Here is a 27,381-nt window from a genome sequence, read left to right on the forward strand (position 1 = left end):
ATAATAATTGTTCCAAACTTAAATCATTCAGTAATCCATGTTTGTATCTAAATCTTTTGTGAAAATTCCAATGTATAATTATGAAAATACTAATAATGTTGCATATTATTTGTTGCTTTGGTTCCATCTAATGAACCTTCACCATATGCCTAAGTCCAGGCCATTGACTGTGTAACAAGCACAGAAATTCATACCGTAAGCAATTATACCTCAGGTTATTTTTTGTTGTATGTACCTTCAAACTTGTTTAATATAAAATTATAAATATTAACTGAAATATGAACCCAAGATTTATAGTTTTATAAATAGGATAAACTTGTTCACTTTTAAAAGAAGCAAAGTGACTGTAATACACTAAAAGTTGTATTTAAAGTTTCTGAATATTGTTAACTTCTGATCAGTAATTTATGTCAAACAGAAAATTCAAAATAAGCATTAATTCTAATAATTAGGTTTAATACATTTTATTAAAAACACAAAATTAAACAGAACACATATTTTAATGAACTACTATAATTGATATTGGCTTCTTTTGTTCCTTATCTAAATTTAGTAGATAGGTTTTCATCATGGATGCTATAGAGTATGGATTCTCAAAGTTATTTCAATAATTTCTTAAAAGGTAATCTGGATGAAAATAAATTAGCAGCTAATTTTTTGTGTGTGTGTTTATAGAGAAAATGGTGCATTCCTAAAAGAAGTCTCAAAAAAGGCAAATCACGGATACTGAATTCATGAGAACCTCATCTTACCAAGCTTCCTGGGTGTCCTGGTAAATGTCCCCTTTACAGTTCGACAATGGGAATTATCTCCTCCACAGACACCACACTTATCCTCAACCTTGTTAGAACCGATTTCTTTATCACAGCCCACTTTCTGGGGAGAGAAGATATTAGATGTAGCTCATTTTAACGTGCCAAGCAAGTAAAGGTCAACATACTGGAGCATGATACACCATTTGTTCCATCATGAACCCACAGCCAGGCACCAAACTCCCTCTCTAACTCTAATTTTTAATATCTTGGTCTTTTAAAGAACTATTATGAAATCAAATGACTTGCACCCTGGGTAATTATAAAGGATAAATTTCCCTCAGTCTAATGAAGTGTTTATCCTATCATATGTAGTCAATCATCAAACATTTATTGAACACAGATATTGTAGCTGATGCTGAGGAGACAAAAATTAAGATGTGGATGTGTTTTTCCCCAGTTGCCTTCATATTTATAAAGAAGAAAATCAAAATAGAGAATTGTCCATTAGTACAAACTTTACAAGTTGGTAAGGGATGTGAGACAAAACATCACCAATGATGAGATTTTTCAAAGTAACTTGAAGGAACAGAGGGTGCAGAAGGCAATTCAAGAATGCAAAGGGATTCAAACGAAGCCAAGGAAGTCATCCATTTGTGGAAAGTGGGTTCAGAAAACAATTGTTTTCTTTGTTTGTTTTAGTGGTTAAGTCATGTCCAACTCTTTTGCTACCCCATGAACTGAAGTCTGCCAGGCCCCTCTGTTCATGGGATTTCCCAGGCAAGAATACTAGAATGGGTTGCCATTTTCTTCTCCAGGGGATCTTCCCAACCCAGGGATTGAACCTGTGTCTCCTGCATTGGCAGGCAGATTCTGTACCATTGAGTCACCACGGAAGTCCAACGGGGGTGGATTTTTAATGTGAATTGCTGTTGGGTAATGATGATTCTGCACTTGTAAGTTTGAGATGAGAGTGAGCAGAGAAAATGATGACACATATATACTTAACGCACTCCCAGATACTGTGGGAGGTGAAAGATGAACAAAACACAGATTCTGCTTTCAGGGAAATTTTTGTTCAACTATGAGGCATCGCATATTTGAGATTCTTTTATATTAACACCTTAGTTGTACCTAGGTCAAAAGGAATCAAGCAGCAGCAACATGTTCAGTTAATGAAATAATTCCTTATCATTTAAACATGTGAACATGGACAAGAAATAAACGACATAAAAAAAGACTAAATGGACAAAAAGCTTTTCATCTTCACTAGCACTTTTGTTCTGATGTGGAATTTAGTGTTTAAAGTTAGAAATAATTGGAAGGTGAGACAGGGAGAAAAATAAGTTTTTTAAGATGATAAAGCACATCTTGCATTGAATTAAAAAAAAAAAAGACTTGGTATTGTACTAGTGGATGGCTAGGATAAAATACTCAAAGCAAAGGCATGGTTCCAGTTGTATTCCCAGCCCTGAGGCCTCAGGAACCCCCTGAAATGCATTTGACTGGAAATGAGAAAAACAAATTAAATATTGAAAAATTTTCTCTGGTGACCAAAGTTTGATTTTATTAAGTGCAATTTCTTCCAAATTTAGTTGAGCTACAGAACTATTCATAGACTCTCATTATAATGTGATCTCACATAAGAAAGAGTTAAAAAAATTCTGAAAATATGTCGATGAATGAGAAGAAAAGGAGAATGACACAATACTGTAGGAAGCTTTGGTGGAAGCAACCTGAACTCACCACACACTCTCCGCGCACACATATGCTGTACGGGTCTTTGTAGGAACAGCGCGTTCCGTCGTGCACCAGCTGTTTCATATAAGCAACATCTCCAGTCTCTTTGGATTGACAGTAAAGGTGGCATCTTTTCTTGGCTGTATAAGATGGAGGATTAAGTCAACTATTTATGCAAAATGGTATATTTGAATAGTATAGTTTGTTTTTAAAATATACAGTTTCAACATGGCTTCCTGGAAACAAATTGTATAAATAAATAAAGAGTTGGGGGGGGAGTACACATACTTGGCATACTTATTTTAGCCAGGGTGACCCTATATTTTGTCATCTAAACTGGGATAATTCAGATAGTGAAAAGGAGCTGTATTGATATAGAAAGGGATGGAAGTGAAAGTGTTAGTTGCTCAGTCATGTCTGATTCTTTGTGACCCTATGGACTGTAGCCCTCCAGGCTTCTCTGTCCATGGAATTCTCCAGGCAAGAATACTGGTATGGGTTGTCATTCTCTTCTCCATGGATCTTCCCGACCCAAAGGTAAAACCCGGGTTTTCTGCAGAGCAGGCAGATTCTTTACCATCTGAGCCACTAGCAAAGCCGCTAACAATATAAATTGGTATGACCGGTCCCATACAACCCAGGCTCTCTGGCTACCCTAGATTTAACCAGGGTTATTCAATAAATTTCATTCAAAATCAATTTAGTTTTAGTGACACTTAGAGCACTGAAAAGGTTTTTCTTTTGTTTGACCCAGTGGCCTAGTACAATTTTTGCTTCTTGTAGGATCTCATTAATTAAATCTAATTTATGGGACTCATTTTCCTCAAATTAATCAAAATAATGCATTGCAATTCTGAATTCTTCCACATGTGCATCTTTCCTTTAAAACAGGTTTAAACTGAACTCTGCAGTGTATTCACACAAATAAGACATATGTCAGGAAGTTCCCATCCGAACAGATTTAACTGAAAATTCAGGGCTAAGGAGTGAAACATGATAGGGGAATTTCCCAGTGTATTTCTTCATAACTAATGTACGGTACAAAAGTAAAAGGTTATGAAGTGCCTTTTGTTATTCAATAATGCTCTTTGTCTTGTTCCTGACTTGATTGTAAAATAACTGTATTTTCTCTAGTCGTTCAGAAAAGAAAGATCGCAATATTGCAGAAGCATTTCCCGGCAGAGCGATTTCAGTTGCACGAGGAAACTCAGCATCTCTCCCAGGCGTTGCTTTCCACTCGTCTTTTCAGTAGTGATGGTGGTTGTGCTGCCTGCCAGGAACTATTCCATAATTCTCGCCTCTCTAGAGAAAGGAGTGTATTAGCCTTATCCTTGGAAACCCAGGAGGACTCACCCCTATAAGCATCAAGTTTCCTAAATTGCCAAGTGAGGATCGAAAGTCCAAGGGATTGTGTGTTGGCAAAGCTTAAGCTCTAAGTAACTGTCCACACAGCAGGAGAAGCGTGGGTGTCTACTCACAGTCGGGATGTTCATACGGCAACCAGTGGTGTTTGGTATTCTGGTATTCAAAGTGGGAGTTACGCTGCTGGCACTGCTGGGCTCTGAAGTCCTCAAAGTGTTTTTGGCATTCTTCTGTATTACAAAGCTGGTACTCAAAATTAACGCCAGGACAATCCTGACCACCATTGATGGGCCTAAAGAAAAGACAACGTTGAGAAAGGCCTTTTGGCTCTGGTCCAGTGGCTGTAGCTTGCAGGCACAGTGCTGGAGGGCAGAAAGCCAGAGCTTCTGAGCTGCCAGCCGCGTGAATGGACTCATACTTCTAATTTCAATCCCTTTTCCAAAGCACTGTCCTCTCCCTGCTAGGGTTTGCTGGAGGGAAGCCCCAAACTCAAATCAGTATATTTTAAAACAGTGTATTCCTTCAAATGATATGTTTTAAAGGCACAAAAAAGTATATAAAGAATCAACAAACAGGCATATGGTCTCAGGAAAATTATATATTTTTATCATGCATAAAACATGTATTTGCAACCCAAAGAAACATTAATCATGGCTCTATGCCTGTTTCTCAATACATCCAATGCAAACAATAATCCTATCTTCCTTAGAGAAAAATTGCGAGGATTAAACGAGTTACTGTGTTTAAAACACTTAAAAAAGAGTGTGGCAGGTGGTGAGCCCTTGCCGTTCTTACTACTATAATTTTTATTGTTTTTGTTGCTTCTGTGAATACTGCCATCATCTCTTCCTGTGAAACAGATAGTGTATCCCTCAGTCTTTGTACAAAGATGTGCTCAGAGCCATCCTGCTGCCAGACAAAGAAAACGGGTCCCAAATGTTAAACCCTTCCCAAGGAAGACTGTCCTAATAAGCCTGATAGTTCAGTTTTTTTTTTTTTCCCTGCAGAAAATAAGATTTGCTAAGCACACAACAGGGATTCCAAAAATGTTCTCTGGGAGGACAAATGGATAACTTTTCCCCCAACAGTTCCTTGGTCTTTCTTTTACCGTCTTTGTGGCTCGGCTCTGAAGCACTCCTCTCCTGGCTCTGAAGTGAGGGAGCCTCTGTGGTTACTGCTGCTTCTGCCAATAGGCCTGTGCTTCCTAGAGCAGGTCTCACAGCCTCGGTGCCCAGTCCTAAGGACACAGTGATCTGCTTTCCCTGCTCAGTTCCAGAGCCTCCTAAACAGAAATTTCTTTAACAATCTCTAATCTTAATCATGGACTACTCTTCACTAGATGGATTAGTGGGGATTTATCCAAAATAGACACTTAAACGCTTAGTTTTCACGGTCTGTGTTTTACATGTACTTTGTGAAACTGAACATTAATGGCATAATATTGAGGCATTTTCTGGTTTGTCCCCAAGTGATGCGCATGATAGGAGTTACACTCACGTTGGATTATTGCACTGGCGTGTTCTGAACCGCACACCAGTTCCACATGTCCGGGAACAGGAGCCAAATTTGGTCCAGGATCCCCAATTGCCATCTTGTTTTTGCTGATTAGCATTCTTCCACATGCAATGGCCTTTATAGCACCACTTAGGAAAATGACAAAAACAATTATGAAATTTTGTGCACATGCTCAAATTGAAGTTGTTATACAAGGACCACCAAGCGAAAGACTTCCTTTCTCTTTTACTTGTTTTTCTGGTGAAAAAACACTTAAATCATCCCAAAGTAATTACAACAATATGGGGACCTATACATACTGGGTAATTTAGACTTGCATTTTGAAGTATAAAATTAAAATTAAAAATAACATTAATTCAGACAAGTTTTTAAATGACCCATTTATCAGTATCAAACATCATAATCAATAAGGAGATCTGAGCACTTAATTTGCCCAGTCGGTGCTAGTCTACCCTTCATCCCTTGTTATCCATATTATTGGAATTTTTTAAGGGCAATATCCTCCCCTTTAAATAATGACAGGAAATTATATGCCTTAACTTCAAAAACAATTAATATAATATATCTAAAACATATATAGCTTTCATAATGATTCTAAGAAGTAGATAGGTCAGATATATTATCTTTACCTTTCAGATGAGGAAATTGGGGCCCGGAAAGGACCATGGATAGTGCAAGACCCTCTGACCAGAAGAACTAAGTGGGGAATACTAAAACATAGGTACTGTAGAGACATAGAGCTTATAGCACCCAACACACAGCAGATGCTCAAAAAGCATTAGTTCTTTTCCTTTCTAACATTTTGATTCATGTTTTCATTCTACACACAATAAAAGTGCTTCTTAAAAACTCAACTTTGGGAAATTTAAACATAACACAAATATATTTAGGGAAATTGGATGTCCAGATTTGGTTTAGAGGATATCTTTTGCATAAAGCAAAAACGAATCAACTTATTGTTACTTTTGTTTTTTCAGTCATTAAGCTATAATACCAAATTTTCCAAAAGCAACATGCTGTATGTTATGAGTTTAACATAATTCCTAACAGTTTAAACATGAATAATGACAGATTTTATCATTACTATTATGTATGTAATTCTGATAGCAAGTACAGTTTATACACATTTGAAACGGTGCTTTAAAGGGCTTAAAAGAACTAAAAACTATATAAATCTTCTTTGCCAGGTTTTGGTCCTATCTACAATATTTTATTTCCAAACTAGTCAAAGCTCTTCAATGTGAGTTCTCAACATGCCTTTGTCTGGGGTTTCGTGATCTTTCCCCTCATGAGTAGTGAAGCTTGGCACTGGGCCAGTTTCTGAGCATTGAATCCTTACTACACAACTTGAGATTGAAAACTTCTGGGCATCTTTCCCCAAGGAGCAAGGCCAAATCTTCTAAGTTCACATGACTTTATTTCTGGACAACTTTCACAAGAAGTGTGATGCCAGCAAGTAAATCAAATCCCATTAGAGCCCAGACACTCCGCTGAGCAGCCGCTTCCTATTCTATCAGTCGGAGGCTGAACAGTGGTCCCAAAGATGCCAAGTCCTAATCCTGAAAATATGTAAATGCTACCTTATTTGGAAGACAGCCTTTGCTCATGTAATTACATAAGAATTTTTAGATGGAGAGATTACCCTGGATTATTCAGGTGAACCCTAAATGCCATCACATATATCCTTATAAGAAAGGGGCAGAGGGAAAAAGACACGCAGAGGAGAAGGGGGCAGCGTGGGCACAAAGGCAGAGATGAGACTGGCACAGCCACAAGTCAAGGAACCCAGCCAGCCAGAAGCTGGAAGAGCCAAGAACAGGTTGTCCACGAAAGCCTCTGCGGGGAGGGCCATTCTGCCCACACACTGATTTCAGCTCAGTGAAGCCAATTTTGTTCTTCTGGCCTCCAGAACTGAGAGAATAATTGTTGTTTTAAACCACTCTCTGGTAATTTGTTAGTAATTGCTAGAGCACCTCTAGGAAACTAATACATTATGTTCGTGCATTATCACAGTGAAACTTCACATCCCATAGTTTTCTTAAAGATGACAATACATGCCATTTTAAAGATGATTCTTATGCAACATATCTTTATTGTATAAACAGATTATACTCACTTTCCCAGCAGCACATTCGGTTCCATCAAGTGGGGGCCCTTTTTTAGTCTTACAAAAGTAGGGATTATCAGGATGGCTACACCAAAGCTGTTTACATGGGTCAAACGTTCGGAACTGGAAGAGAGAAAAACCAAACTCTCAGTGATGTAGAGATGGAATGACTTGTACCAATAATACCGGCTATACAGTTTCTTCATGTCATGTTTCTTGGATATTTTAATTTCAAGTTAATGGTCAAAGTTGTAGCGTGTTAAGAAAACAAACACGCCTAAGAATTCCAAGTAAAGAATACTTTCATTCTGCTCTTCTAAAAGAACACTGATGAACAATGATTTGTCTGGTTCTCTAGTTGACTTTTACTATTCTGCATGCCATTTCTATCTTATGGTTTTCAGATTTTTAAAGAGTGAGTAATTATTACAAACATTGTAAATATGAAAATGTCATAGCAGTTTTGCAGCAATCAAGCCATCAAAATGGCTTCTCTTTATCCCTGTATGTATGAACCAGTTAGATATAAAAAATAAAAGTGCTCATCATGAGCTCACTAAATGCAGAAAATATGTCAAACTTTCCATGTAAGATACTGTATTCCAGGTGTAACAAAATGTCACAATACATTCATGTAGTTTATAATGTACTTGTATATATTTGATCTTTATACCATGGCTGAGAAATATGGGTTATAAGGTAGGAGTATAGTTATGGATACAAACCAAACAGTAATAGAGCCAGATCAGAATCATAGTTTTCTCATCTTAAGAATGTTTTTTTATTTTCCTAAATCACTATATTATAATATCCAAGTGTATATTTAAGCACACATATTTGTATGTACTGTTTCCTCATCTACTCTCTTTATAACAGTAAATTTCTTATCATTTTTAGATATAAAAAATAAACCTGTATATCAAATGCCAGTTTATCCATATATTCATTCCCTATGCCATTAATTAGGCTTCCCAGGTGGCACAGTGGTAAAGAATCCACCCGCAATGCAGGAGACGGCAAGAGATGTGGGTTTGATCCCTGGGTAGGGAAGATCCCCTGGAGTAGGAAGCAGCAACTCACTTTAGTACTCCGGGCTGGAAAATTCCACAGACAGAGGAGCTTGGCAGGTTACAGTCCATGAAGTCTCAAGGCAAAGACATGACTGAGCAGACACACACATACCATTAATTATCCACATACAGTCTTATCGTCATAGCTTTCTTTCTTTTCTTTAATGTTATTTATTTACGGCTGTACTGGGTCTTCACTGCTGCACTGGATTTTCTCTAGTTGTGAGCACAGGCTTCTCATCACGGTGGCTTCTCTTGCTGTAGGGCGAGGGGTCTAGGGTACACAGGCTTCAGTAGTTGTGGCTCCCTGGCTCTACAGCAGAGGCTTAATAGATGTGGCGCATGGGCTTAGTTGCTCCAAGGCATGTGGGGTTTTCCGGGACCAGGGATGGAATGCATGTCTCTTGGCATTGGCAGACAGATTCTTTAGCACTGAGCCACCAGGGAAACTCAGTCATAGCTTTCTTTTAAAATTAGTACTCATTTTCAATCTGGGTTTTTTGTTCTAATTCCTATTACTTAAAGCAGAAATTGTAATTTTTTACAATACGGAGCCAGAACTTTCGAATTCTCAGGTTAAAACGTTAACACAGGAAAACAGGAACTGACTGTATATCTTACAGGCAAACCAAATAGCATCTGCAAAGGCAGAATTTCAATAGCTGATCAACTTCTTTCAATTAAATACATTTTTTTCTTGCTCTAACACATAAAGCTTCCTCTAACATATAAAAAGCCCCATTTACCAGATGTGTGACTTAAGCAAGTTGCATAACCTCTGTAAGTCTTGGCTTTTTCATCTGTAAAATAAAAGTGTACCAACTTCCTTCTAGCCTGTCACAAGGATTAAATAAGATAGTATATTTAAAGCACTTAGCTATAGCGTGTAGAGACTTAGCAAACACAAATCATTGGTTCATATTCTTACACCAGTGACTCTGTAAAGGTCACCAAACAGGAGCTACACAAACAGATTTTAAGATGCAAAAATCTAAATTGACTGTAACGTACCGCAGTGCACATTTTATAACCAACTCCAAAGTCAAAACGACACTGCTCATCCATAGAATAATTGATTCCAGGAAGTTCTGGGAGTTTGGGCCAGTCATGTTCAAACGGGTCATCAAGGAGACAGTCATAGGAACTGGAGGAAGGAAAATGGTGCATACAGCTAAATGTTCATTTTTTTTTTATCATGTCTCAGTGAGAAAGTATTCTTAGGTTACATACTCTGGAATTTCATCAGATCATAAAGCAAGTTCATGAAAGCATATCTTTTAAGGATTTTGGTTTCAGCTCCATTTAGAAAAAGACCATTCATCTTTATTCTTCCCAGGAAAATAAGCCAAGCATACTCAAAAACACAGTAGAACTGTAACAACCTTGTTCATGTCCCTAGCTGAACCCCCACAGTGTGGCAAGGCAGATCCTGACATCCACCCTATGGGGCACAGGTGGTATACCCTATGCAGGCATTGTGTGACCACCCTCTCTTCATTCTCAAATCAACTTTTACCATTAGTCAAAGATCCCACAGAGAATTTACTGAAAGGAAATCACAGTTAAAAATTCACTTCAAGGCTAGGCTTACGGCTTCAAATATTATAATCACATTATGGAATTACTGTGCCAAAAGCTAAGTCACAAGAAAATGTTTATCATGAACAAGAGTTTTCATTCACTGGGAGTTCGGTTATGATCAATGTCCTAAGAGACAGTTTCACGTCTGTATTTCTACTGTAACGTTCTCACAACACAAAGAAGGAGACATACTGTATGTATCTTTTCAGTTCTTGGCCGCTACACCGGGACCAGTGGTAACGATGAAATGCGGCTTGCACCAAGGGAGCCATAACACTTCCCATAGCCGTCTCATCACCGCACCTGTTGCCCTGTCCATCGTGTTCCATCCCCAACCTAGAACACAGAGCGAGACCTCACTGGTAAGAATCAACATAGGGACCACGGCTTTGGCATAATTTCTGTTTTGAAATGTACAGGGAAATAGGTATTTTTTTTAAACTAACAAGGCTTTTGTGGAGGAGTCACAGACACTGTGAAACTGGGAGCAATCTGGCAGAAATGCCTTTCTTGTTCTATAGCTACGAAAAGCCCACGAGTGTCTCTGCAAGCCAGTCACTCATTTGGTTTCAGTGCATGACCTCTTCACTCTTTTCAGCTCCTCAAACTTGGCAAGAGGGTGAGAGTTGCACGCTGGCATGTGCTCTGCCCAAAGTATGAACAATACTGAGAGAGGCAGAAAGAAAAGACCTTGTTTTTTCCCCCACTCTATAGCTGTCAACAGTGACTTACACATGGCCAGTTTCATGTGCTACTACAAAGGCAGATGAAAAACCATCCTCGTGATTCAGGGTACAGCTTCTCACTGGGTGACACATGCCTGTGACTGGAGCATATCCTGTAGAGAATAACAATTACTTTTATTTTCATTTTATGAGAAAACCATTAAGAATTACTACTGGACCTTTGCCGAGGGAAAAAGAAAAAAGCTTTTCAGGAAACAGAGGCAGTATTATTTTGCTGCTAGCATCATGCCACATTCTCTTGGGAAAGCCACAGGTAACGGGCTCTGAAAGGATTCACTGGGTCTGCAATTTTCTCCTCTCCTAAGGGAAGGAACTGCCTGGGGTTACCATTCTGCTCTGCCCAACAACTAAGCCCTACCTTTCTGCTGTGGTGAATGTTCCTTCAAATCATGGTACTGATGAAGGGAGCCAGAGATTCCATCAACATTGAAAACAAAGTGGTCAGTCTAATTTTTTTTTTTTTTTTTTGAAGTCTACATCAGAGTTTATTAGATAGATAGATGTAAGCTGACTTTGGAAGAAAGTTCTTTGGCAACAGACGTTTCCCATAGCACCTCCTTTCCCCTTTCAAACACTCAGTGGAAATCGCACTGCATTTTATAGCAGCCCCTCTGTACCCCAAATGTACACCTATTATTGTAAAGGAGAGCATAATATGTCATGGCATTTAGGTGGCATTTAACATTGTGAATTCCACAGAAGTCACTGGAAGCAACAGAAAGCAAATGTATGCGTGGCTGAGGCAAAGATGAAAGTGATGGTGGAGATGTGACCATGTGAACAGACTCCCTGATTCAGGAGTGCTCTTTTTTTTTTAAGATTTAAAAAACTTTTATTTTATGTTGTAGAATAGTTGATTTATACTGTTGTGTTAGTTTCAAGTGTACAGCAAAGTGATTCAGTTATACTTTTGAAAAGTCATGCCCTTAAGTTTTTCTGCTACATAGTAATGGAAATACCTTGCATTCCAGCAGGTCCAAAGTCTTGCCTGGTTAAGAAAATTGCATGATCATGGTGTTCAGAGTGATTGGGATCAGATTTTTGTTGTTGGCAAGCCCAGCGACACACATTCTCCAGGCTCCTGGATGGATTTCCCCTTTCTATAAGGCTGATGGACTAGGAGAAAACAATATGTTAAAGACATACATAATATTAATATTTTCCCAAAGGCTTCATTGAATAACTTTCTCTGAAATTAACATTTGAGATTACAGTAATTAAATAATGTACAATAATATTATTGGGGGCTTGTTTAGATAACTAATCTCATCTGGAAATTCTAAATGCACCTAAGGGATACCTTTATGATGATCAACATTATCTGTGTGAAAGGTGGCTGACACCTTTAACTGAAATACGTGATGATGAATTTTTTTGCTACTGTGAAGCAACTCAGTATTAATCAACTGTGTAAAAAATCTCAATAAATATTAAGAACAATAGCAGAAGATAGTTGGAAATATTTGGGACTTTTTCTCCAGAAATGTTAAAGCCAAAGATCTTCAGTTTCTTTTTTTTTTTTTTTTTGGCTTCAAAATTAATCAAAGCTGGTTTATATAATTTGCGGAGCAAATTATATAAACCTCACACTGAAAAAAAATAACTACCCTTTATTTTAACCTCACAGCAATGAAGAGAGGGGACACTCATATCCTGCTGTTCCAAGAAATGGAGTGACATTCCTGGGAACCCTGCTGTGTGTATGTGCATGTGTGCTCAGCCATGTCCAACTTTTTGCAATCCTATAGACTGTAGCCCAGCAGGCTCCTCTGTCCATGGGATTCTCCAGACAAGAATACTGGAGTGGATTGCCATTTCCTTCTCTAGGGCATCTTCCCGACCTAGGGTTAAACCCATGTCTCCTGCATCTCCTGCATTGCAGGTGGATTCTTTACCACTTGAGCCATTGGGGAATGCAGTTACTATCACATTATCGTCAGGAGATAAAAGTTCAGAGCAAAAGGCCCCATCCTTGAAGAACTTAGGAGCCACACTTCCCTGAGTAGTTCTGATGGAACGAGAAACTGAATTTGGAACCTCAAATTAGTTCTTACTTGGCTGACTGGCTGAGAGTTTCATTACATTTCAGCAGATGGTTTTATCAGTGTTTACATTCTTAATAAAAAAGTTTGGTTTGTTATATGTTGATCACATACTTCTCCAAAGAAATGATTTGACAACCAACTGAAGGCTTTTGACATCTCCAGCTGGAGTTGACCTGCCTTGAGTGCTAGAGACACTCTTCATTAGGTCAGGTTTGGGGGGGAAACTAAAGATCAGTGACGCCCTTTCACCAGAAATGGTAAGTTTTCATATATAAAAAATGCAAACACATGGACTTTTCCCTCTGTTCTTGCTAAATGCATATTTCATTATATTCCATAATCAGGAGGATTAACTGTGGGAGGGGGACATTTAATTTTAAACATCAAGAAAGCTGCAAAGTTAGTCACTTCCCCTATGTTTTCTCCTCAAAGGGAGAGACTATTTCGTCCACTCCATTATTTCCAAGGACAGGGAGCCAACTAGTGCCATTTTAAAGCCAGCTAAAGTTACACTACATAAAAATGCCTATTGTATGTACTGACCCAACACTTTGTTTTCAAGATTATAAGATTAATGCCCTTTAAAAAAAATTCACTGTATGCTTCGCTTTATTAATTGGAAAGATACGAAACATTCCTTTTAAGAAATTATGAGAGAGTAAGGATCTCTGTTATTTTGTTAATCCGCCTGTAATGTAGGACACCTGGGTTCGATACTTGGCTTGGGAAAATCCCCTGGAGAAGGGAACGGCTACCCACTCCACTTTTCTGGCCTGGAGAATTCCATGGACTGTATAGTCCATGGGGTCACAAAGAGTTGAACACGACTGAGTGACTTTCACAGCCTGACACACACACAGATATATTTGAAGCACCTAGAAAGCATCTGACACAGAACAGGCACTCAACATACATGTGTTGGATTAAAAAATCAATTATAAATTTAACACTGGTGGTGGTTGTTCAGTTGAAAAGTTGTGTCTGACTCTTTGTGACCCCAACGAACTGTAGCACGCCAGACTTCCCTGTCCTTCACTATTAAGGAAATCCTCTTTTTTCATTATATTGTCATACCTAAAATCAGGATAATTATCTCCAACTCCATTAGACAGAGATAAACACATCAAATGACATCAGCACAAAAATCATTCATTATCTAAGTTAGAGATCTCCATTCACTGGGGCAGTTTTCTCTTCTCAATTCAGAGCAACTGGGGTCTACGTGAGACATATCTACTATAGCTTCAGTAGACTAATCTGTTTGCTAACCCACTCTTTGATGTTCACAGTTCACATATAGTAAGATATTTTACCTTTGCATAACCCAGCATTATCATGCGCACCAGGACTACATTTATATGCACTCCCAGGGACTCATCATGGTAAATTTCATTCACCTAGAAACAAAGGAGATAATTACTACAAGAAAGGCCACACAAAGAACTTTAGGAGATGGACACTTAAGGAAATGAGGAAATGGCCGTGTAATCCCAAATACAGGAGTCAAGTCACTTTTTTTTTTTTTTAGTTTAGTTTAAACTGGTATCTGAAATGAAATCATTTACTTCTAACTTTGGAATGATTCCTGGCTATGTGAATTACTGATATTGTAAACCCTGTAGTATCATGAATATAGAAAATAGGCTATAAAAGGGCTTCATTAAACTACTGTAGTGTTAAGAATCCATGTGTACTACGATCCACAGATAAAATTCATCAAAAGCAATCACATTTAAGAATCTTCCTTCCAATGCAGTAGACACGGGTTTGATCCCTGGTCAGGAAGATCTGCTAGAGGAGGGATAGGCTACCCACTCCAGTATTCTTGGGCTTTCTTTGTGGTTCAGTTGGTAAAGAATCCACCTGCAGTGTGGGAGACCTGGGTTTGATCTCTGGGTTGGGAATATCCACTGGAGAAGGGAAAGGCTACCCACTCCAGTATATTGGCCTGGAGAAATCCACAGACTGTATAGTCCTTGGGGTTGCAGAGTTGGATGCGACTGAGTGACTTTCACTTCACTTCGGGAAGATCCCACATGCCGTGGGACAACTAAGCCCGTGAGCCTTGACTACTGAAACCCAAGTGCTCTAGGACCCATGCTTCAAAACAAGAGAAGCCACTGCAATGAGAAGCCTGTGCAGCACAACTAGAGAATAGCCTCTGCTCGCCACAACTAAAGGAAGCCCGCCTGTGGCAATGAAAACCCAGGACAGCCAAAAGATAAACAAACAAAAGCTATAGCAAGACCACGATTCAGGTGAAGCATCTGCCAGCATGAGGGATGGCAACCATATGAAGAAAAAGAGCAAGCATGTCCTTCAGGGCGCCTCTGTCACCACCAGGGCCACCACCTCTTGTTAGGGCAGCTGGTGTGCAGGAGCTGTGGTGGTACCTGTGGGCCAGTAACTGGGTGGTCCTCCCAATGCCTCCTCCACCCCAAGAATGGGGCATCTGAGGCAATGATTATTTAGATGTCCTCCAGTAAAGAAATCCTTCCATATTTGGATTACTAAGATGACTGTTCAAGTACATATAATATCAGTCCTGGGTAAACCTCAGAGGGGCAAAGTTGAGTCATTGCTCTTGATTTAATTTTAAATGTTAAATTAAAATTTCTACAGGTAATCTGGTATACTTTAAAACCATAGATATTAGAACTTACAGAACCTCAGAGGTCATAGTCCAACAGATTTTTATAGATGAGGAAGATGAAGACCATAGAGATTAATTAACATGCAGAAACAGTCAATTATTGACAGTCTAAAGAGACTTCTGGGTTCCCTGAAGGCTCAGCAGTAAAGAATCTGCCTGCAACATGAGAGACACAGGAGATGCAGGTTTGACCCCTGGGTCTGGAAGACCCCCTGGAGGAGGAAATGCCAACCCACTCCAGTATTCCTGCCTGAAAAATCCCATTGGCAGAGGAGCCTGGCAGGCTGTATTCCAAAAGGTCAAAAAGAGTCAGACACAACTGAACGTGTATGACCATGAAGAAGAGCAAAGTGACTTCTATTTTCTGGTTCAGTTCAGTTCAGTCGCTCAGTCGTGTCCGACTCTTTGCGACCCCATGAATCGCAGCACGCCAGGCCTCCCTGTCCATCACCAACTCCCAGAGTTCACTCAGACTCACGTCCATCGAGTCAGTGATGCCATCCAGCCATCTCATCCTCTGTCGTCCCCTTCTCCTCCTGCCCCCAATCCCTCCCAGCATCAGAGTCTTTTCCAATGAGTCTACTCTTCGTATGAGGTGGCCAAAGTACTGGAGTTTCAGCTTTAGCATCATTCCTTCCAAAGAACACCCAGGACTGATTTCCTTTATAATGGACTGGGTGGATGTCCTTGCAGTCCAAGGAACTCTGAAGAGTCTTCTCCAACACCACAGTTCAAAAGCATCAATTCTTCAGCGCTCAGCTTTCTTCACAGTCCAACTCTCACATCCATACATGACCCCTGGAAAAACCACAGCCTTGACTAGACGGACCTTTGTTGGCAAAGTAATGTCTCTGCTTTTGAATATTATGCTAGTACAAAATTGGTGTGAATAAAAATTGCTAGTAAGTTGGAAATGCTAGCAGAAATGGGAAAGGTGGCTTTATCTGGCTATACTTCAAAGTTCTTAGCTGTTCTCAGGAACAGGGACCCAACATTTGTCATAATAACTGAAAGAGGGATGGCAAATGAACCTCAATTCAACTCAAGACCCAGGAGGTTTGGACAGAAGGCACAGAGGGAAGATAGGCAAAATCTCATAGCGAGAACCCTTAAAAAGAAATGTAACTCAAGGATAATAGAATGCTCTAAAAAAAGAAATTCATGGATTTCTTATCATACTGACCAAGAAACAGACCAAGAAATTTCAAATGAAAAGTTTCAGGAATATAATCAGACTACACTGCTGCTGCTGCTAAGTCGCTTCAGTCGTGTCTGACTCTGTGCGACCCCATAGACGGCAGCCCACCAGGCTCCCCCGTCCCTGGGATTCTCCAGGTAAGAACACTGGAGTGAGTTGCCATTTCCTTCTCCAACGCATGACAGTGAAAAGTGAAAGGGAAGTCGCTGAGTCGTGTCCGACTCTAGCGACCCCATGGACTGCAGCCTACCAGGCTCCTCTGTCCATGGGATTTTCCAGGCAAGAGTACTGGAGTGGGTTGCCATTGCCTTCTCCACACAGAACACCATAAATATCAAAGTGTTAAATTTAGGCTAAAGATAAGTAAGTAAAGACGCTCAGTCATGTCTGACTCTTTGTGACCCCATGGACTGTAGCCTACCAGGCTCCTCTGTCCATGGGATTTTCCAGGCAAGAGTACTGGAGTGGGTTGCCATTTCCTTCTCCAGGGGATCTTCCCAACCCAGGGATCGAACCCAGGTCTCCTGCACTGCAGCCAGACGCTTTACCGACTGAGCCGCCAGGGAAATCCTCTGGTAAAGGTACACTTACTGAATTTTGAGATGGAACAAAGAAGAGAAGAACAACTAAGATGGAGGATAAGAGTTAGGGAAGCTAATATATACTGAAGAAGATAAAGTGTAGTTTACCAAGTAAAGATTCAGGGTTCCTTTTAAGTGGAAAAATGCAGTATATATGAACATGTTAGTTGCTCAGTTGTGTCCAACTTTTTGTGACCACATGGAGACTGCCAGGCTCCTTGTCCATGGGATTCTCCAGGCAACAATACTGGAGTGGGTTGCCATTCCCTTCTCCAGGGGAACTTTCTGACCCAGGGATCAAACCTGGGTCTTCTGCATTACAGGCAGATTCTCTACCATCTGAACCACCAGGGAAACCCATGTATATATAGATCTATACATTTACAAACTCACACACACACACACACACACACACACAATGGTAAGACCCAATTTAACTACTATTCAAGACAAGCCAAGGAATGAAAACAATCTGTAATTCACTCTTGCATTGGACAAGTATGCAGGCTGGTTGCACATGCCCAAGCCATTCAGCTAGAGGCCACTGTACATCTGTAGCATTGAGTTCATTTTGTCTGTTCTGTCTGATGAAAGAGATGTATACAACAGGAGGGCTCAGTGGTAAAGAATTTGTCCGCCAATGCTGGAGATGCAGATTTGATCCCTGGATTGGGAAGATCCCCTAGAGAAGGAAATGGCAACCCACTCCAGTGTTCTTGCCTAGAGAATCCCAAGGACAGGGGAACCTGGTGGGCTGCCGTCTACGGGGTCGCACAGAGTCAGACACGACTGAAGCGACTTAGCAGCAGCAGCAGCAGCTGGAGATACAGATTTGATCCCTGGATTGGGAAGATCCCCCAGAGAAGGAAATAGCAACCCACTCCAGTATTCTTGCCTGGGAAATCCCATGGGCAGAGGAGCCTTGCCAGCTTCAGTCCAGGCAGTAACAAAGAGTAGACACGACTTAGTGACTAAACAACAACAGCAACAATACAAACAGGAATGTAACCAGAGTCCTCTAAGCAAGGAGCCTAGAAAATGGGCTGCATAAAACGTGGTGGGAGAGGTGTCGGGCTAAGAGCCTGACATGAGCCACTAATAGTCTCAGTTGACATCTTTCTTGACATCTCAGAAAGCTTCATCTTTCTGAGTCTCAGTCCAATGGACAGAATAAGAATACTATCTCATATGATTGGGGTAAGAATTGAAAGATTTAATTTATGCACACAACAGCTCAAAACTTTTAAGAGTGAGAAGGAGAAAAGTACATTAAAGCACATAAGAGTATAGGAAGTAGAAAAGAAAACCTGGAAGGAAAATAGGCACCACATGGAAAAAGGGTTCAATTTGCTCTGAATGTCTACGGCAAATAAAACTAAAACCAAGGGTTCACTGTTAAAGGAGAAGATTTCAGGTCAATATAAGGAGAATTGAATGCTGGCCCAAAAGCTATAATTTCTTATGACCCTTTTGGCCATGGGCAGATTCTGTTATCTTACTCCATATCTCATAATACCTAATTGAGGACTGAATTCTTCTTTTCTTCAGGATTATTTGATAAGAAATTTCTAGCATAATAATTCCAATACAAGTAAATGTCTGAAGCCAGGCCTGTCATCTACAGAAACTCATGGACATTCCAAGAGACTTCTCATAATTCGGTTGTTCTGAATTAGCATAAAGGTTTCACACACAAAGTTTTAACATGTATTTAGTGTGTGCTTAGTCATTCAGTCGTGTCCAACTCTTTGTGACTCCCCACACTCGAGTGGGTTGCCATTTCCTTCTCCAGGGGATCTTCCCAACAGAGGGATTGAACCCACATCTTCCATGTCTCCTGTATTTCAGGTGAATTCTTTACCCACTGAACCATTAGGGGTGTCCTAACATGTACTTAATGTATCAATAATTGAAATGTAAATGCATTTAATGTAAAAGATGCTTAAATCAATGTTAGTGAGTTCACAAAATCAGGGAACAATAGAATTTTAAACTAAAGAAAAACAGATTAAAAGAACTAAATTAATTTCTGGAGGAGAAGTGATGCAGGGAAGGGAGGGCCTTACAGCCATGGCTGAATAGCAGTGACAATGATACTTTTAAATGCTTTGGGAGACTTTTATGTCAGAAAACTATTAGAGTCATAAAATAAATAAAAGATGGCAATTATAACAAATAGCTTGTGATACCTGAGTTAGTATAATGTACATATGAAAATGAAAGTGAAAGTCACTCAGTCGTGTCCAACTCGATGTGACCCCATGGACTATAGGCCATTAGGCTTCTCGGCCCATGGAATTCTCCAGGCAAGCATACTGGAGTGGGTTGCTGTGCCCTCCTCCGGGGGATCTTCCCGACCCAGGAATCGAACTCAGGTCTGGTCATTTCAGGAGGACTCTTTACCATCTGAAACACCAGGGAAACCCATAGCATACAGATAATCACCCTAAAGTAGTAAATTCATTTTTGTTTGGTAAATTTAAAAATCAGCACAGTGCCAAGAAAATATAAAGGACACAATTCATGTTCTCAATAGCAATATTATATTATAAAATAATGAAATAAAAAGGCACTTTTTAAAAGGTTAAATTTACCATTCACCAAAAGAAAAGTATTATTTAACAATAGTCACTATTATGCCAGACTAGTAAGTTAACCGGAGTACCCCAGTAGAAATCAAGATCAGTTATGGAATGTTCCAAGTTGGCACAAATTTGTGAAACTGTCTCAGAGTATAACACGGATAGAAATAACCAAATATAAGGCAATAGTATTTATACATAGGAGAAAATATTCTTTCAGTGTGGCAAATCAACAAATATTAGGTGTCTCTATCGTGCAAAGCACTGGATATCATTTATTATTTTGCTTCTCAAGGTTTAAAAAGTTGCTTCCTTTACATTATTCACTTTTAAAATGTACCTAATAAATTGACTGCTTGCCATCTTGTCAATAACAGGATGTAAAGTTTTTTCGGCTCTGAGACACACAGGATATGATAAGAGTTACAGAAATAATCAGCATCACAGAATTAAATATATTCTAAGACTTGAATTCTAGTCCCAAATCTGCCACCGATAAACTGAGTGACTTTGGGTTGGTCACTTAACCTCTCTGAGCCTCTGTTTTCTCACTGGCAAATTATAATCATACTTGCTATTTTTGCTTCACACAGCTGCTGTTCAAATCAAACAAAATGCCACAAACTGCCCTCAGCAAAATAAAACGCACATGAGAACACTTCTACCTATCCATACCAAAAGTCTTAAAGGTTTATGAACATATTTTCCAATCTATCAGAAAAGAGCAAAGAAAAACAAACAAACAAAAAACATAACTCTCCCCATCTTAGTTTTCACTGAAAAGGATTTGAAAAATCTTGTACTGTAAATTTATTTACTCTCAACAGAATAATAATAGAATCAAAGATACAGTTTAAATTATAAAAAAAAAAAGGGGGGAAAAATTTAACAATTTTATTTTTCAAAAATAACTTTTTCCAGCAGAGGGCAGTACGCACATGTTAGAGGAGGGCGAAGGAGAGGCTGTGTTACACACCTGAATGTATTTACACACCACTGGGTATGTCTGCCTTTTGTATATTTACACGTAAATAAAATAAGCTCCTTAAAATGAAATAGGAATTTTAAAATATTCTAACCTGAGGAAAACATTGAGTGACTGGACTCTTAAATATTGAAGACATCTTTATGTAGATTGTTTTTCAGTGTCATCTGATTAACACATTATATGAGAGGCACGAAGAAACTTAGGATTTGGGTATAAATTAACCCTGAGTCTTAACAACCAATAAATGATATACAGAAAGAAATAAACAGATCATACTGAATTAAAATTTTGGATATGTTAAGATGAATGAAAATAATATTTTTTAAGAAAGCATTTTTATAATACTTAGTGACAAGGAAAGCTACTTTCTCCTAATTTAAAGCAGAATCAAGAACACAAAAACCCAGCATTAACACAGAGCTTTCCAAGTTCCAGACACGGTTTTAAATACCTTACCTATGTTAATCAAGTAATGCATAATCTTTGCAACAACTTTAAGGATATCAGTATCTCCATTTTACATCAAACAAAATTGAGGCCCAGAGAGGTTAAGTACTTTGCCCAAGGTCACACAGCTAGTACACAGAGTAAAGGATGTACACCTAAGCAGTCTGGCTCCAGAGTCAGCAGTTTTTACCAACTCGCTACACTTCTACACACTGCAGACCACTGCACTGTCGCGATGCAAAACAAATCTAATTTTAGAATAATCATTACCCCTGAGTTTAAGAAACTGATGTGTAAGCATACTGATAAAGATAACTCGAAAAAACTTTACTTCTTTTTCATAATTTTCCTTTGTGTAAATTTTAAGGAAATGAATTAATTGGACATGGGTTTGGGTGGACTCTGGAAGTTGGTGATGGACAGGGAGGCCTGGCGTGCTGCGGTTCATGGGGTCACAAAGAGTTGGACACAACTGAGCAACTGAACTGAAGAATTAATTAGATTTGAAATTGACTCCAAATAAGGGTTTCTTGATGGACAATATAATCTAAAAATATATTGGGAAAAAATGAAAAGGAGCTGGAGCAAATCACTGGAAAAAACTGAATAGGAAAAGAAAAGATAGGGCTGAAATTTATAACCAGTGTTTTGGGTTGTAAGCAAAGCATTAAGCATAAACGTTCTAAGAAGTCATATATCAGATATTACATAAGGCAAATCAAAGTTTATCGATGCAAAACTGAATATCCTGTCACCATGTCAGGCAACCTAAGGAGCACAGGTGGATTTTCTACAAGGTGATCAGGGTTGAGCCCAGAACATTTATTAAATTACCTGAAAAATGGGGTAAATAGGATTTTAATTTTTAAGTAACCTTAAATTGGAAGGGATTGCCAATGTGAAGGCAGGGAAAGGTAATGATTTTAGGAATACTTGATTTACTTGATTAATTAAATCAAGTATTCCTTTCCTTAAGAGGAAAATTCCTTCCAGGTTTGTTCCCTGACAGGACCATTTCTCCCAGGACATTTCCCTGGCAGGACACTGTGACCTGCTTTGTCTGACTAGCTGATGAACAGCTTTGTCTGCCTTTGACAAAAAAAAAAAAAAGAAAAGAAAAGAAAAGAAAACACTCATATTTCTTTAAGATGGAGGGATGAGGTCTTGAAAGGCCATATTGCTCAGTGCTTAAGGGTATGGGCGCCACAGTCAAACTGCCTGGGTTTGCTCTTAGCTATGTGACCTTGGGCATCTTATTTGTCTCTGTGCCTCAGTCTTCTCATCTGTAAAATGGGATAATTACACTACTGTCCTTATAGGATTGCTAAGGGGAATAGAGGTCATATATGTACAGTGCTTAAAGGTGCCTGGGCCTTGCAGATATAAAAACAAAAATTGTTAGCCATCATTAGCAACATTATATAGAAACAAATAAATGGTATACATGTATAATTTTTTTTAAAGAGACTTTTTGTTAACTAAAGGCAAAGAGGTAATGACAAGACAGCCTCAGTGACTTTGGCTGGACATAAACGAATCCTATAGTAGACTGGGAAAATATATTACTCTATCCATAACCATACCTTGTTGAGCAAAATGTTCCAAACACATATCTGCTTAGATTTGCAGTCCTGTCCTCTATATTTTTACTCAGGGTGTAGCTGTCTCCTAACCTGTCAACTCCTTTCCCCTCACTTCCAATTTCAGAATAATAATGACTACTTTTTAAAAAAATTGAAGTATAGTAATTTAAAATGTTCTATTAGTTTCAGGTGTATAGCAAGGTGATTCAGTTATACTCTGTATTTCATATTCTTTTCCATTATGGGTTATTACAAGATATTGAATATAGTTCCCTGCACTGGACGGTAGGTCCTTGTTGACTATTTTATATACAGTAGCACTAGAGGTAAAGAACTCGCTTGCCAATGCAGGAGATGTAAGAGATGCAGGTTCGATCCCTGGGTCAGGAAGATGCCCTGGAGAAGGAAATGGCAACCCACTTTAGTATTCTTGTCTGGAGAATCCCATGGACAGAGGAGCCTGGTGGGTTACGGTCCATAGGGTTGCAAGGAGTTGCACACAACTGAGGCAAATTAGCATGATGAACATGTGTATCTCTTAATCTCAAACCACTAATTTCTCCCTCCCCTAATAACTGCCTTTTATGAATAGTCTCATCTAATATTTAGTGAACTGAATTGTGCCTAAGGGTCCTAGGGGTCGGGAACTGATTGACACATGAGTTTAAGTCCCTGCTCTTACTATTGTCATTTGGGTGCTAAGTCGTGTCCAATTCTTTTGCAACCCTATAGACTGTAGCCCACCAGGCTCCTCTGTCCATGGGATTTCCCAGGCAAGAATACTGGAGTGAGTTGCCATTTCCTTCTCCAGGGAATCTTTCTGGCCCAGGGATCAAACCTGAGTCTCCTGCATTGGCAGGCAGGTTCTTTACTGCTGAGTCTCCAGGGAACCCTGTTCTTACCATGAATATATTCTAATAGGTAAAACAGGCACTAAGTATGGAAAATATAAATCATCACAAAAAGACATGCAGACGGGTCATTTCAGATGGGAAAGGGTGCTATGAAGAAAATCTGAGTGATGAGCTAGAGGACAAGAGAGAGAGGAAGAAGCTACCTGAAGCTGGGCGATTCAGAGCCTGAAGACCCATTTGGACAAGAAGAAAATAGGCAGTTGCCTCTGTGGGGAACAAGTGATCCAGGAAAAAGGGAGGAGCTTGTACAAAAGCTCAACCTCTGTTATCAAGAACCTCAAACACTACGAAGGAGACATCCTGATTATGTAAAAAAGAGACTGAGACCCAGAGAAGTTATGCAATTTGTTCCCCAAATGATTAGCACAGCTACAAATCCAATAAGTCTATACGACATCAATGTCTGTTCTCTGTTATAACCATCTTGCCTGTCTCTTTCTTCCTGTCACAGTGGAAGTGCTAAGTCTCCTTCTTTAGGCTCTTTCACACTTCCTTAAAGATATTTATTTGCTCCAAAAAACCAATGCCATTTTTCATATTCAATCGCTCCCCTTCTTGGGGTTCTTTTCCCTCTTTTACTAATATTCCCAATTTTCCTTCATCATGAAAAAATAAAGCCACCTATATTTTGTAGCATTTAGTACTGTTTATCACTATGTTCATCAATGATATTATTCAAATTCATCAATGATATTCAAGTTATTTAGCTATATTTTAATAATTGCTCCTTTTCCACTGGCTCACCCATACATGTCAGTGTGTCTCGGTATTTTGTTTTTGATCCTCTTTTCACATACTTTCTCTGCAATATTTCATCCACTGCTGTTTCTTCAACCAATTTCTATAGACTGATGAATCTCAAATATCTCACACTGAGTCACCTCTCTCAGGCTTCACAGTCATCTGTTCAGCTTTAGTAAGAGATCTATCTATTTGGAAATACATCAATATATCTCAAAGTATACTCACCCTCTCCTGTTCTTCTCTCTGAGTATTCTATCACAATTAAAGATGAAACCATCTTTTAAAAAAAATTATTTATATTTGGCCATACTGGCATGTGGGATCTTAGTTCCCCAAACCAGAGATCAAATCCACACCCCCTGCATTAGAAGTGTGGATTCTTCAGCACTGGACCACCAGGGAAGTCCCAAAGATGAAACCATCTTGATTCTTTCTTCTTCTTCAAGCATTATAGTCAGTATATTACCAAGTCCTGCAGGACCTCTCACATCTGTCTCTCCTGTCCACCTTCACGTCCAGCACCTCAGTATGTGTCCTACTCAGTTGAACTGCTGCAACCACCTCTTAAAACTTTTGCAAATATTTTCATTTGGGTAATTTGGGCTCATTTCAGTAGTTCTCCAGAAGGACAGGTTATCGGGTTCACATAGCTGTTCTCCATAAGCATGAGGCTCTCATTTTATGGTTAATTATGTCTTGACTGGGTGTTCTTTGGAAGGAATGATGCTAAAGCTGAAATTCCAGTACTTTGGCCACCTCGTGCGAAGAGTTGACTCATTGGAAAAGACTCTGATGCTGGGAGGGATTGGGGGCAGGAGGAAAAAGGGACAACAGAGGATGAGATGGCTGGATGGCATCACTGACTCGATGGACATGAGTTTGAGTGAACTCTGGGAGTTGGTGATGGACAGGAAGGCCTGGTGTGCTGCGATTCATGGGGTCGCAAAGAGTCGGACACGACTGAGTGACTGAACTGAACTGAACTGAACTGATGCTTTGACCTCCCTAGGCATCAGAGCTTTGGGTGGACCAAGAATAGGCAATTCAGCTATAAGGCCTCATGAAGTCTTCCAGCCTTTGGAATACTGGAAACATACCAAAAGCTCTGGCAGAACTGATTTCTTTCTTCAAGAATGAGAAAGACAATTTGCTTAGCAAACTAAAAAGTTTTTCTGCTGTAGGACCCTTGAAAAAATAAAGGCTGAAACAAACCAGGGAAACAAGTATTTATTGCTTGTTCAGTTAAAATTAAAGGACCTATGAAACAGCAGCACTGTTTGCATATCATGTTATGTTAATTTCACCTGTGATGAAGGGAGTTTCATCCAGAATGATGGGTCCAGGATGTTCCAGGGAAGGTGTACATATTTATACAAGGGGTGGCTGAAATGATGTGTGCTTACTCCAGTATGTCTCTGTGACCTTGTGTGTTCAACCCACATTGGGGACAGTAAGTTTTTTGAGGTAGGGAGGGATGGTATAAATCACAAGGAATTTGAAGCCAGATGGACTAAAGTTTGTCCCCTAATTTGGGCACTTATATATTAATACTATGTGTCTATGTTCATAGCACAATGTCTAACAGAGTCTCTTCCTCCAAATCATTCAATTTTATCCTGAATTCTCTTTTTAAAACACAGACTAATCTTTAAAATCCTTTTCATAAACCTGCTTCATTAGCACCATGAATTTCAAACTCCTCAGCATAGTACATATATTTTTCTACAGGCAGCCTCAGATTCTTTACCCAGCCTCACCTTCTGCCATCTCCACCTCCAGTAGCTCTGAAGACATCATGAGCTACCACTTTTAAAATCTTTAGAAAATCTTTTCCCCATCTTCCAAAACCCATCTTCTCTTTTTCTAGCAGAGAAATGCTAATTCATTCTCTAAGTTTCAAGTCAAATGACACATCCTCTATGAAGATTTCATTTGCCAGTAATGTTACTTGCCAAACCACATCCCCTCCTTCTCAGGTAATGTTTACACAGTATTTTGTGGCTGAATCTCTTCAAGAAACTATCACATTTTATTATTATTACTTCTTGATTTGTTTATTTCACTGCTAGAGTTAGCTTCTTGTGAAAAAGGAGCTAAATTGTATTCATTTTTGCCTCCCTAGAATCTAACAAGACTCGGGTATGTCTGCTAGGTGAATAAATGTCTGGAGTGCTAATGTGAATTCAAATATAAAGAATGGATTAAAGATAATTAAAGACAATAACCCAAATCACAGAACTGCTACATGATTTGCTCAAGTTGCCTGAACATGTATACTCCCCAGATAAATCTGCCTCGAACTCACATTCAGCATTTTCAGAAACACTAGCTAAGAAATTAAAAGCAGTGAAGGGATTGAATCATCATTAAGCAACCAATAACCACATTAGTTTGCTAATCCTTGAATAAGTCCATTAATGCTCTGTTAGGACTAGCATACTTCCGGGAGCATACATTTTCCTGTAAAAGTATTAGGTAGGGAAGCTTGCCATATCCAGCAAAACACATTTATGAATTCCGAGTTCATTGTCCATCATAGGTGGCCAATTTTAGTACATGAGAAAACTGAATGCTCTTAATTATTAATGATTACTTGGAAGTACAAGATTTTTTTCCCCACACATTTAAAAAAAGGAGTTACCCTTTTTAAAATGAATTGTTTTTTCTTGGTAAATCCTGAGATTAAGGGATTGACTCAATTCTCTGCAGGGCACTGAACATTTTAATAGGCACATCAGACCCAGATCACCTCACAGATCTTAGCAAATGATAG

At 39.2% G+C, this 27,381-nt stretch overlaps 1 protein-coding gene across 1 annotated transcript in view; it reads right to left on the reverse strand.

The window, feature by feature from the left end:
• Positions 1-27,381, reverse strand: part of ADAMTS3 (ADAM metallopeptidase with thrombospondin type 1 motif 3) — a 278,590-nt gene that overhangs the window by 24,039 nt on the left and 227,170 nt on the right. Inside the window, exons 6-15 of the mRNA XM_055588775.1 lie at positions 14,232-14,315; positions 11,833-11,989; positions 10,860-10,965; positions 10,320-10,463; positions 9,558-9,690; positions 7,486-7,599; positions 5,352-5,497; positions 3,971-4,146; positions 2,499-2,632; positions 753-876 (exon numbers count right to left, since the gene is read on the reverse strand). Coding sequence (XP_055444750.1) covers positions 753-876; positions 2,499-2,632; positions 3,971-4,146; positions 5,352-5,497; positions 7,486-7,599; positions 9,558-9,690; positions 10,320-10,463; positions 10,860-10,965; positions 11,833-11,989; positions 14,232-14,315 — 1,318 coding nt within the window. The remainder of the gene's footprint in view (positions 1-752; positions 877-2,498; positions 2,633-3,970; positions 4,147-5,351; positions 5,498-7,485; positions 7,600-9,557; positions 9,691-10,319; positions 10,464-10,859; positions 10,966-11,832; positions 11,990-14,231; positions 14,316-27,381) is intronic.

The sequence above is a fragment of the Bubalus kerabau genome, chromosome 7 (genome assembly GCF_029407905.1).
Source record: "Bubalus kerabau isolate K-KA32 ecotype Philippines breed swamp buffalo chromosome 7, PCC_UOA_SB_1v2, whole genome shotgun sequence".
Classification (NCBI taxonomy): domain Eukaryota; kingdom Metazoa; phylum Chordata; class Mammalia; order Artiodactyla; family Bovidae; genus Bubalus; species Bubalus kerabau.